The 13,560-nt window shown below is 37.1% G+C and overlaps 1 protein-coding gene across 4 annotated transcripts in view; it reads right to left on the reverse strand.

The window, feature by feature from the left end:
- rap1gds1 (RAP1, GTP-GDP dissociation stimulator 1) overlaps positions 1-13,560 on the reverse strand; it is a 91,099-nt gene that overhangs the window by 14,442 nt on the left and 63,097 nt on the right. For all 4 annotated transcript variants that reach the window (XM_088016126.1, XM_088016128.1, XM_088016127.1 and 1 more), the window contains 2 exons: positions 13,128-13,253; positions 5,248-5,391 (listed from right to left, as the gene is read on the reverse strand). In XM_088016126.1, the coding sequence (XP_087872252.1) occupies positions 5,248-5,391; positions 13,128-13,253 (270 nt within the window). The remainder of the gene's footprint in view (positions 1-5,247; positions 5,392-13,127; positions 13,254-13,560) is intronic.

The raw sequence follows: 13,560 nt of genomic DNA on the forward strand, positions 1-13,560 counted from the left end.
TTTTATTTTTTTTTTAAGAATACTTTATTTTGGGTTTTTAGTAATAATATCACAAGTATTAACTGACAGGACAAAAATGGTTCACACTAAAGCACCATTCAAACATTAAGTAAAATACATTTACAATAATATAACACAACAACCGAATAACAAGAAGGACTGAATAGGGGTGGGTAAGGCGGGGGAGGAGGGTTATCAATAAGGATGAAATAAAAATGTATATGAATCAGAAATAGGTTGAGAGACAGATGGTATCAGCATCGCTCATAGATCCTGTCGAGTCCGGCTCGATTACAGGATGATCAATCAATCCAATGTGCTGGTAGATTTTGCATATACCTTAAAAATGGTTGCCATATTTTATAAAAAGTCTTACTTCTATTCTGCATCCAATAGGTTATTTTTTCTAGGGTCACACAGCTGTTGAGCTCACAAAGCCATATTTAATTGGAAGGGGGGCCTCTGATTTCCATTTTGTTGTAATACATTTCTTAGCAACTGCCAAAAGGACTTCTTTAAGTTTCTTATCATAATTTGTCTTTAGATTGGAGTTCATAAAGTTCCCCAATAAACAAATTTCCGGGTCTATTGGAATCGTGATGCCATGAATGTCTGATAGCGTTTTGCAAACCCCCTTCCAAAAACCCTGCAATTTAGAGCAATGCCAGGTGGCATGGAGGAACGTTCCTTCCTCCATGTCGCATCTAAAACAAAGAAGAGAGATATTGGAGTTATATTTATGTAATTTTTGTGGTGTAACATATAACTAATGTAAAAAATTGAATTGAACTAGTCTAAATCGAGCATTCAGAGTAGAGGTGAGACCTTCTCTGCACAAATTATTCCATAATTGCCTTTCAATAGATATTCCCAAATCCTTTTCCCATTTGATTCTGGAACTATCCATACCAGTTCTACTTAAAGTTGACATGAGTGCTGTATACACCCTCGAGATGATTTTACATAATGGCTGATTGCCATGACACATTTCCTCAACGGGAGACGTGGACGGTAATTTCCAACTTCCTTTCTGATTAGTTCTTATGAAGTCGCGAAGTTGGAGATAGCCAAGGAAATCTTTGTTAATTTAAACTTATCTTTTAACTGCTCTAGTGACATAAATACTTCCTTTTTGTAGCAGTGCTCTAATTGACAAATTCCCTTCTCCTGCCAGGATCTAAAGTTACCAGACTGAAAAATCTTTGGTAGCAGTCCATTTCCCCATAACGGGGTTTTAGGAGAGAGAAAGCCTTCTACATTAAACAGTCCACAAATGTTATACCAAATTTGGATTGACTGTATTATTAAAGGGTTATCAGTTACATTTTTAATAGTTTTATTATCCCACTTATATAGCAAATTTATTGGCATCTCTTCTTTTATCTCTGTTTCAATTTTGAGCCATGAAGGAGGAGTCTGCAAGTCAAACATCTGTTCCAAGCACTGGGATTCCTTTGGGTGGGGGGGGGGGGTTGCTCAAAGGTAAACTTTACACCTTATATGCACAACAATACCAGTTTAGACTTTGAGCAACTTGGTAAAACTGTATTGTGTGACATTACAACATGCTTGGCTGCAACAGTATCGATGGCAGCTCTCCTTCTATTCAGTGTTTGTTAGCTTTTGGGGCAGCTCCTCTCCTGCTACTAGTAGCTTCACCGCATCAGTTCAGCGTTACACCGGCTGATGACGGTGCTGTGATTCACTTTGTCTGGTATTTTTGTACAAATGTTTTGGCAGTAATGTGATCATGTCAAAGCAGCAACTTATATTAAAAAGTGTTTTATTTCCGTTTGAAGGCTGCACACTTCCATGGAAGGACAACAGAAAATCGATCTTATAAACATGTAATTACTAAGATCACGATACCCTCACTGTGTATCCCTCTGAAAAATGAACCAATTTAAATAAAGAAATCCCTCCATGGGTGATACCACGACAGAGAGTGTTCATTTTATAGCGTTAACACCGGAGCTGTAAGTGGTCCGGTATGAAACAGGTGTGATAGAACAACACAGCACTTTTAAATTTTAATAATCGGAATACCGCAATTGTTTCTGTTGTTTTTAAAAGGTTTAAAAGGTCTGCCTTTTCCCCATCGATACGTTTCCCGAACGCTGCACACCAGAGGGAGTGAAAAAAAAAAAAAACGATTCACACATTCCGCAAAACTCTGAAGCAGGAGAAGCGGGACATAAAACGGAGCAACGAACTAGATGTGAATTATGGCATAAAAACAGAGAATCCGACGCTGAACAGTGAAAAATCAACACATGGTGTGAAACATGACGATTAGGCGGCGCAGCAGGTGATGAGTAAAGATTAATGATGGTCAATAAATGATAAAATAAATCTAACAACAGGAAAGAGACTAAAGTGGACATAGCAATAAACCAAGAGAGGATAATAATAATCAAAGGAAACTAAATGGAAACGAATGAAGAACAAAATGCAAGAATAAACTAAGAAACTAAAGTAAATACAGAGGAATAAACTGGTATGGCAAGTCATTTTGAGCAATACTTAATACAGAGGACTGTATGGCAAGAATAAACACACTATTTCCAGATAAAAGGTAAAAATAATATTGTTGAACTGCCATGGGTTTGTTGAGACCATATCTAGTACTGAGAATAAATATATCTTACCGACCATAACAGTAAATAATTTATCACTTATTTATGTTTTTAATTAGATTTGATATATTTATTTCTTCAATATTATTTTTCATGTCAGTGTTAATGTCATGAGGCTGACGACTCCATGACACTTTCAGTTTGACTCATTAGGATTTGATTAAGAACCAGATTTGTTCTTTGTAATTTCTGTCCAGTATCATCATATAAAGATATAATCCATGTTTCTGTCTCATATTTCTATGGTATTAAAAGGATCTGGAACTTTTGTTTTTCCACTGAAAGCTCTGGTTTGCACAATAAATGCCATGTGGGTGAAATTTTATGGATGATACTCTGATGTCCCATTCTCCTGAAGGCAGCACACCACCAACAGAAACACTGAAGAGAAGAAGAGTTATGATTAATGTAGTTACAGTTCTATCCATGTTTTAATGTTGCAGAGCTCAGTCGGTTTGCAAATAGATCAAAGTTTAAACTGGCATGTTGTTCATCTTTTATCTGCTCATTTTGTGTAATGTTTAACAAATGGAAAATGGCACAGAACAAGAATATTTTTCCACTCTGATTGGCTGATGTTAGGCCTACCAATTTTAAGTTGAATGTCCACTCATTGCATTTTTCATAGACACCTGTGAAAATAATTTCTACTCACATTGTTTTTTGTTCTCTGGGAAATTATTTTTGATGATAAATACAGAAACAAGCATAAAAATCAAAACATCTACAATAGTGATAGTAATAATAATAAAATAATAAAATAGTCAGTGCAAAGTAGCCTACAAATTCTTTGGTGGGGCGGTGAGGGACCTGGATAAAGGCTAGGCGGGCACTGGCCCGAAAAAGGTTGAGAAACACTGTGTTATGTCATGTTTATGACAGTGTCATGTCAGTCTTATGCACACCCCTTCAAATAAAGTGTTACCGTATTAGGTTAAACAATCGTCTCAAATTATTACAGGAAAATCTATTTAGAATAAACCCTGTTTGATCGGGGTTGACCAGTAAGAGTAGATACCTTTCCAATCTTTTTGCTATCATTTTTGTAACTAATTTATAATCTGTATAGAGGAGTGAGATTGGTCTATAAGAAGAACATTTTAGAGGATCTTTCCCTTTTTTATAGTTTACTGTTATAACAGCTTGAGCGAAAGAGTCTGGAAAATCCCCTTCTCCTCGACCTTGCTCGAGAACATCCATCAAAAGTCGTACTAGAAGGTCTTGGAATTCTTTATAAAACTCGGATGGAAAACCATCCTCACCAGGGAATTTATTTCCCAGAAGTGACTTAACATAGAGTAATTCCGCCCTAAGAAAGGATTTGTCCAAGTTATCCCTACCCTCCTAAATCAATGGAGGATAAAAAGAACTTGATTTCATCTAAATCCCCCTGAAATTGTGATGTGTAAAGATCCGAATAGTACTTTTTAAAGGCCCCATTGATTTCTCTGGGATTATACATTATAACTTTTTGGGGGTTTTCAATCACCTTAACATCTTTTAATACTAGAGGTGTGCCGATCGATCGGCCACCGATCATAATCTCTTGTTGCCGATCACACAAACCGATCACCTGCTTCTCATTTCGCAACCTGCCTGTGCACTGTGCAGCTGGTCTCCTCTTTCCTTCACACTGCGCAAACGCGCAGCAACAAATCCTAAGCGTGTGAATCTATAACGCACTGAGTGAATGGGGAAGTTTGCGTGTTTGAGCTTACGTCTTACATCTTTGAGCTGTGATGTAAGACGCTGGTTCTGTTCTTGCTGTTGAACCGCTGCTACACGCTACAGATAGTAATATTTCACAGACGGAGCGCCGCTTCTCCACCTGGTAGTGACTCTCACACCAAACCTGTTTAAAGCTGCAGCATCTAACTTAAAAAAATAAATTTTACATATGTATTAAAACTTTCGCTAACATGACACAAATAATCTCTGAAAAAATAATCGATCTCCTCTGCCTCCTCACTGTTCTGCATAATTACTCCGCTCAGTCAGAAACTGCCAGTCAGAACTAGCAGTAATTAGCTAGCCGCCATGCTATCAGGAAGTTTTCATTCAGTAACTCAGGATTGTTTATTGTAATGGAACCTGTTTTTGCCTTTGAATGTAAAATTTTATACTTGAATTTTTTGGCAATGTTGAGAGGTTTTATTTTGACTCTGCATTATTTAGCCTCTTCAGAGCCTTCATATGTTTTCAGTCTGTTAAATATAGTATTACCGATAGCAGTACAATTTGCACAATGCCTGTTTTGTTTTTTTCTTGGAAAAAGTTATTAAAAACAAGTTTTTGTCTAAATTAAGGTGAATTCATGGTTCCTTTTCCACATAATGTAACCAGTAGTGCTTATGATTAAAAAAATAATAATTATGTGATTGGTATCGGTGATCGGCCGTGACTGGCCCTCATGGGTGATCGGAATCGGCAGGAGAAAACCTGATCGGCACATCTCTATACAAAAACACGGTGGACTGCCTCAGCACCCCGACCACCAGGCTTAGCAAGTTTTCTGGGGGAAACCCTGTGATGGAAACCTCCATCCATACATACAAAATGAGACAGAGTTCCAAGGCACTGTACGTATTGATGTACCCTGAGCAGAACTTACCCCCGAGGAGCAGAAGGACCATGAGGTCTGAGGCAGTCTTGAGCTGGGCAATGTCTTCCTCCCGCTCACCGTCCACAGTCTGAGCCACCACCTCCAGGAGACACTCCACTAGGCCTGCCTCCACCAGCTGCAGTTTTATAACATCTAGGCAGAGGAGAAGGACAACGAAATGGAACAACTGCACCAGACTGCATTAATGTAGCTTTTTAAACAATACAAGTAGTCCACAATCCCCAGATTAAAAATTAATCATAAACCTTTTTAATAGGCCAAATCTATTGAAAGCTCAAAATATTTTACAATAATCATAATTGTAATTTTACTACAGGAAAAACTCAAGAAAAACATTTAGAGCATCAATAAAATACAGCAGTATCAGAACAGAGACCTCTCTGGGGGTTATACTAATTACACTATTTAATCTGGTGGTCATGGTAACTAATCCCTGGATGCTCCTACAGTTAACATAAGAACAACGCACATATAATGAAGTAAGTAGACACGTGAATTTTTATTATTTTTTTTACCTCTAACAATATTGGAAAAACAATCATGAATAAATCTGCTTTTCTTGGTTAAGGTTAGTAACTAAAGGAACTGATCAACCCTGAAACAGAAGCTAATTCATGCTATCTTAAGGTGGTAATAATGCTGAAGAAAGGTAATGATCGGTGAATGTATATCAAATTGGATGGACTAAAAACCAATCTTTTTGCCAATCATCAAACCTCCCCATAGATAAACGCCAACCGTCTGCACTGATTGAGTTCAGAAATGTTTTGCATCAGTGAGATGTTTAAGAATGAATGCAGAGGAAGCAAAAATGGTGTTAGAAATTTCTGGAGAGGAAACTGAGGCATGTCAGCTGATGACTGCAACAGCCACATCATGGAGATTTCAGCATATAACGGGAAGCTTTGGGTTGTTTTACTATCAGAAAAAACCTTTATTTTATTTTACAATTAACTTATTTGTCAAGCCTGGGGAATTTACCCAGATAGAAAAATGCTATTATCAGTGGTGGGAACTACAAAGTTAGTTGCGCTAACCCTACAGCACTAATTATAAACATTAGTAACACTAAATTGCTACACCAACATAATATTTATCAGAAGCTCATGCAAAAGCTGATAAACCAACACACTATTTAGCAGAAGCTAATGCTAAACGCAAACTCCAATTCAAATCCTATTTTGTAGGAATGCAAGAAATATACGGTATAGGGTAGAAACTAGGGCTGTTGTCAGCGAATATTTTTTTTTTTTTACCAAAATATTTTTATGGAAATTTTCCACTTTGGAAATACAATCATGTAACTTATCTGAACAAGTTTTCTTTGTAGTTATTACATGCCAGTAATTATTCTTTCTCATATTAGAGAAATGAAAAACAAAGAAAGAACGAAGAAAAAAAAAGACAGAAACAAAAACAGCTTCTCAAAAACAGGGTATTCAAGCAAATTACAATCAGGTTAGATATAACTGTATGCATCTATTCAGCATGTCACACTGCAGGTTCCCTCAAATCAAAACTCAAACAAACCCTCTGACAAATCTAAGTCTTTAAGAAAATTAATGAAAGGACCCAAAATCTTTTCAAAAAGATACTGATACTGTGCATTAGCTTTCTGCATTTCAGCTCGAAGATGGTAATCCGTTAGTTTGTGCTGTTTTGCTTTTTCACTTACTTTTTGGGACGCTTTTGCCGCTTTAGGCATTATTCCGACCACCCGTGCTCACTAGCCGCTTAGTTCATTTTGAAAGGAAGAGATTTTAGAGAAATTCTTTGACAAGAACAGCAAAGCGGTGAAAACGTGTCCTTTCACATAATCGGAAGTACAAACGAATATTTTAGTAATCGAGTAATCTATCGATTATTCTTACGATTAATCGGGTTTTCGGATTAAAAAAGGACAAGATAAAACATTGGTAAATCTAACATAACAGCAGTATTACTATCACATATCAATATCAGTCCAATTTTTCACATTTGAGCTTCCCTAACAATTACTTTTCTGTAGTTTAGAAAGTTAACTTGTAACAATAATAGCTCACTTTCTAAGTTAACCTGAAGAAAAGTCATACAAAAATCTGAAATTATATTCAATGTAATAATAAAGAGGCAGGCTCTTTATTATGCTCACAAATAGCCTGTCTATTTATTTAAAAAATGTCTATACTCCAGCTTTTGGTTTATGTATTTCTGTCAGTTTAATAGATTAACTCTCACCTTGCCCAACCATTTATATCGTTTGTGTTTAGAGTTGCCACCTGTCCCTTAAAATATGGAATTGTCCCGTATTTGGCTTTAAATGTTGCGTCCCATATCGGCTCGATACGGGATGCGATTTGTTCCATATTTTTATAAATGTCCAATAGACACGCCTATCACACACATATCAAGACTAATTGTAATAATGACCAAAATAAAACACAGGATATATTAAAGTCAGCTAAATTGTCAAGGCGGGATGTAAATAGGATCCCCAAGAAAGCTACGGACAGATGACGTTGTGGTTGCCTAGAGACGGTCACTACATACCTATCAATCCAGGTCTTTTTAAAACGTCCTCAACCCGGTACTCCACCGGAACCAAAACCTCTCATATAGATACAAACATGAGAGGGAAGACTCAAATCCCAGGCTGAACACGTTAGTGAGGATGAATACACTCCTGGGGCGATTCTAGGATCTTACCTTAAGGGGTGCTTAGCCCCCAACAGGGCTAAGACCCAAATGAAGATATTCGTTGGTGTATTTTTCTAAATCTCACTGCTTATTTACATACATTCACAAATGAAATTAAATAGTTTTGTCCAACTAAAACTGTTAAGAACTATATACAGCTCTGGAAAAAATGAAGAGCCCCTTGCACTGAACCCCATTGAAAACCTCCTGGTTATTCCACCAAATATTGATGTCTGAACTCTTCCCGAGTTAAAACCTTAGTTTAGTTGTTTCTAAATGAATGTAAACTTGTGTTTTTTTTGTTGGTTTTGCATTATTTGAGGTCTAAAAGCATTGCATCTTTTTTGTTAATTTGACCATTTCTCATTTTCTGAAAATAAATACTAAATTTTTGCTTGGAATTTCAGAGACATGTCAGTAGTTCAACAATGTTCATTTTACTTAAACGTGTACCTATAAAGAGTAAAATCAGAGAACTGATCATTTTTTCCAGAGCTGTAAATATGTGAAACAGAATCAGACTACATAATACCTGTGAACATCTGCTAACATTAATGAGACGCAAGCAGCTGTGGAGTTACACAGTCCTAGTGGGGTCTGCTGCCCCGGAAATTAAAATAAAATCTACTCAAAACTATGCATTTCATTTGAAGAACATTTTATTAATTTCATACAATTAATAAACCTAAAACCAGTTTATTATCAAGGTAGAAGTTCAGGTTAATGACTAGTTCTCCATTTGTCATTAACCTGGACTTTATTTGAAAATCGTATGTAGAAATTGCATCACCCTGATTTTTATCTGAACGTTATGTGGCTGTTGGCCTTTTTTCTTTAAACAAGAATGTACGTCCATCTATGGAAAAGTAGAAATTATGAGTCAGGGTTTTAATATTTCAGTTCACAGTTCATGAAGTGAGTCTATCATAGTTTCAGTACCAAACACCTTTCTGTTCACAAAGAAACAGCTTGACATTCTGTACTGTTCTTTAGTTTTACCTTATTTAAGTGACTCCAGAGAGGTTAATAACAAAACAACACAACAGTCACTAATCAAACTTCAAAACAAAGGAACAAGAGGTCCTTAGCCTTTAACAAGGCTAAAGACCAGGATCAGACTAACCCATTATTGATCCAAATATTTTGAGCACATACATTTTGTACTGAACAACTAAAAAGTAATCTTCAAATAAATAAAGCTTATGCTGTACACAATTTCCATTCATAAATATAACAAAAATAATTCTAAATTAAGTGCCACTTAAAATTGCCCATTGGAAAAAATCACTAAGCATAATATTTTGGATTACAAATTGTCATCTGAATAAAGCTGCTGATGATGCAAGTCTGGCCCCTCATAGCTGGTTAAAAAAATATATTCATAATGGTCTTACTGTTTTCTTTAGAGGCTGGTTCTACACCAAACTTACCAGCAATATTTCATCATTTGATATATTAAGTGAGGCAAAGAGCCACTTGTGTCTCCAGAGATTCAGGTTGCAGATCCTGATCTAGCAAATGGAAAATGTGATCCTATCTCAATACAGCAGCTAAGAGTATAATTTTTAATTAATTGTTAAAGTAAAATTGTGAAGGTAAAACAAAAATCTACCACTAAATGTTAACAAAATATATTTAGTATAATTACCCCATTAGCCCCCGTCTAGAACCGCCCCTAGGCTTTCAGGTCTGTCTGGTGTATTTTTGCTTAGCATGTTTTTTTCTTCACTGATAATAAGTCAGATTATCCAAACTGGTAAACCACATTAATAAAATAATAGAGAAATAATGCATAAAATGACCAATGAACCCCAAATTCTTAAAATATATCAACATTTCTGAATAAAACACACAGAAACCACAAACATTTTTACTGTAGGAAATATTTATGTATGTACTATTAATCTATTAGCATGATTTGTTCTTTAAATGGGCATTTATATTATTTTGGCTAATGCCATTATATATTAAATCATCCAAACACAACATCCTAAGCAAATAATCAAACCACAACAGTCTACTAAAAGCTCAAGAAGAATCTGAATCAATAATAAAATGTTCTGTACCATGTCAGCCTAAGGAGATGATTGAGGGATGAAGAGACGCTGGTGTCTAGCTCTTTAGTTCTGACGGGTCTGCTGTGTTCTTCTCCTGATCCATTTCTGTCCCATATCATACAGCAACACAGTGTGCCACGACGGACACTTCATCGATAGATACACTATCCATCTTCACTGACATTGTTCAGCCTGGGATGTGCGTCTTTTCACTCACGTCTGTATTTCTCCAAGAGTTTTTGCTTGTAAGGACGGTGGAGTATCGGGTGGTAATTTAAAAAGACCCGGGTTGATGGCGCAGCTGTGTAGTGTCCGTATCTAGGCAACCGCGGTCCATAGTGTCTGCATAGTGTTCTGGGGGTTCTTTAGCTCCCACCATGAGAATTTATCTGACCTTAATATATCCTATGTTTTATTTTGGTCATTATAGTGCTGATATGTGTGTGACAGGCATGTCTATCGGACGGCTATGTCCGATAGACATAACCGTCTGTATCAATATGGGACGTGGCATTTAATAGTATTTTATGGAGGGGGTGGGAATCTTATTCAGGGGTGCCGAGGTACAGTTTTAGGGGCGCGTAAGCACCCCTAAAACTGAGCTAGATACGCCACTGATACAGTCCATTTAAACAAATGTGTTCATCCTGGCGCGGTGTGCAGTGCTGCATGATGTCAGACAGAATGGATCAGGAGAGGAGCTGTAGACCCGTTAGAACCCAAAGAACCAGACACCAGAGTCTCTTCATCCCTCAATCAACTCCTGAGGCTGATATGGTAAAGAACATTTTTTTTATTGATTAAGTTTCTTATTGTCATTTAAGTCGACTGTTATGATTTGATTATTAAATAATCAATTATTTTGTTATTTAATGTATAGTCGTATCAGCCGAAAGTACAAATGGCCATTTAAAGAACAAATCATACTAAGAGATTAATACTAATTACATAAATATTTCCTACTTTAAAAGGTTTGTTAGAGCTTTCTGTTTGTTTTATTAAGAAATGTTGACATCTTCTATTAATTCAGTGTTCAGTGGTCATATAATGTATTATTAATGTCAGACATAGACCTGCTGCCGGAGCGGTTCTAGATGGGGGCCAAAATGGGTTTAGAAGAAATGATGCTAAATAAATCTCTTTGTTAATATTCAGAGGTGGATTTTTTTAACCTTCACAATTTTACTTTAACAATGAATTTAAAATTATAGTGCTGCACTTTTAGCTGCTGTATCAAAATAGGATCACATTTTCCATCTGCCAGGGATCTGCAACCTGGATCTCTGGAGACACAAGTGGCTCTTTGTCTCACTTGATATATCAAATGATGAAATATTGCTCTGTTTTTTTTTTTGTTCTTTTTGTTTCATTCTTTTTTAATTGTCCCCATGAAAAAACACTGACAACACTGGCCCCCATGGTAAATTTGATCTAGAACCAGCCTCCAAACCTGACTCATTTGTATAAATATTTTAGTAATACTCTTCATATTTATATCTATACCAGAATTTTCACATAACTTTTATACTTTTGGAGTACAGAAACGCATATACCAGGTATGTAACATCACAATGTGCTTTGGCACCCATTTGTTGCGACTGGGATGATATGAAATTTATTTTCCGGCATTTTCAGGTTACGCATCTAAAGCACAGCCACCCGCAGGGTTCGGTCTATCTCCTCACCTGTATAAATAGTCCCGCCATGCTCGTTTCTGCCGTTCGCTCTGAACCAGCAGCTCCGGGAGGAGAAAAGCTGCCATACACCAAGCATTGCTCTCATCATTTTAAGGATGTTTATTGGTCCCGAAAAACGACAAAAACCCAGACATAATCATGAATCAGTAAAATCCTCCCAGGCCGAACTTGAAAATTGGACATTATGCTGCTAACACTTAGCTTTCGTCAACTCAGGCGGAAGTGAGAGCTCTGCGGAATGCAAATAACGACCCGGCTGGAACACGGTGCGCTAAATAATAAAACATAAATTTAACAAGGCTTCGAGGCAGAACAATTTTCCACAAGGAATTTTAATAATCGAGGTACTCGAATCACTCGAGGAATCGTTTCAGCCCTAGTAGAAACAACAGAAATTTGGCCTATGATAGAGATCTGCAGTCTACCAGCTAACCACAGTAATGTTTGTTGTTGATGTAACCGGTTGACATCAAAAGAGAGAAAGCGGGAAGCAGCGCGGCTAAGAGCGGAAATGAAGGGCTAGTTAAAAAGGCAGGTTCAAAACCCTTGTGGGGGTGTGCAACAAACGCCTTCTGTTAATAGTCGGTGGATTTTTTTAACCTTCACAATTTTACTTTAACAATGAATTAAAAATTATAGTGTCCCTCTGAAGTATTTAAGTGTCCCTCTGAAAAAACACAGACTACCCTGGCCCCCGTGGTAAACTTGGCCTAGTACCAGCCTACAAACCTAACTCCTTATTTGTATAAGTAAATAAACTAACTCATCTCTACAAACAATTTTTCTATGGATCACTTTAAAAAAAATAAAAAATAAAAACAGGGCCATAAAATAATGTCTATAACTGCAGTAGCCATCCAGCCCCATAAGAGTAGGAAGACACGGGCTGTGGTGGGTGTCCCTTATTTATTCATCCTTCCATCCTTCCTTCCTCCATCCATCCATCCATCCATCCATCCATCCATCTTCTTCCGCCTTCTACTAAATATGTGATGTAGGAGAAAAAGATGGATCAAACACTCATGCTCCACTAAATCACCTACAGTCTGACCCATCCAGTGTGATCCGGTTTCATTATCCACACAACTGACTCTTGTTTGCTCCTGCAGAACTTAATGAACAGCACACAGTACGAACAGAAGCAGGGGCAGACAGGTGCCTCTTAAGTACAGATAGGTAGAACGTTGTCGTGGAGACTGTTGGCGTGGGAACACTTGCTAAGATGAACTCTCTGCTGTTCAAACACGCTCTCAGACACGTTGGGAAAAAGCAGGAGGTGTCTGTGAGCTGTGCAGAGTTTGGGAAGCCTGACTCACACCGAGACGTGATTATTAGCTGTGCAGTAAGTGGTTCCTTTCTAAGACCAGGACAACACACTCTGGTTATTATATTAGAATGTGACTTTTTAGGATTTTCAACATAAACTCTGGAACTTTACCATTTTCAGCGAGCGGAGCCAGAACTTCAAAGATCATCTCCTTCTTCTCATGCTCTGTCTGTTTCTGGAAAAGATGCACCAGCTCATCAGCAATGTTGGTGGAAGCAAACTGCTCTTTGCTGGACTCTGAAAGTAGAAGAAGTGACAAGCAGCATTAGAAATGATGCTCCTCTCTGATCTGAACTCCTCTAACATATACAGTTACAGTTTCCTCTTTATACATATACAGAAAAAACTGAAATGATCTGTCCAGGTGACAATATTCTGACATAATTCATCCAGAAATTCCTATTCTAGATTTGCTAATGAAATCAGAGTTTTACTAAGTCTTAAACTGGAATTTAAACTGGCAGTTATATGCCAGTTTAAATTCCCTGTATTTTTAGTTGCAAACAATATTTAATCCTAGTCAACTATATTGAATATCAGTGCT

The sequence above is a fragment of the Poecilia mexicana genome, unplaced genomic scaffold (genome assembly GCF_051168715.1).
Source record: "Poecilia mexicana isolate PSO_F unplaced genomic scaffold, ASM5116871v1 scaffold_18, whole genome shotgun sequence".
NCBI lineage: Eukaryota > Metazoa > Chordata > Actinopteri > Cyprinodontiformes > Poeciliidae > Poecilia > Poecilia mexicana.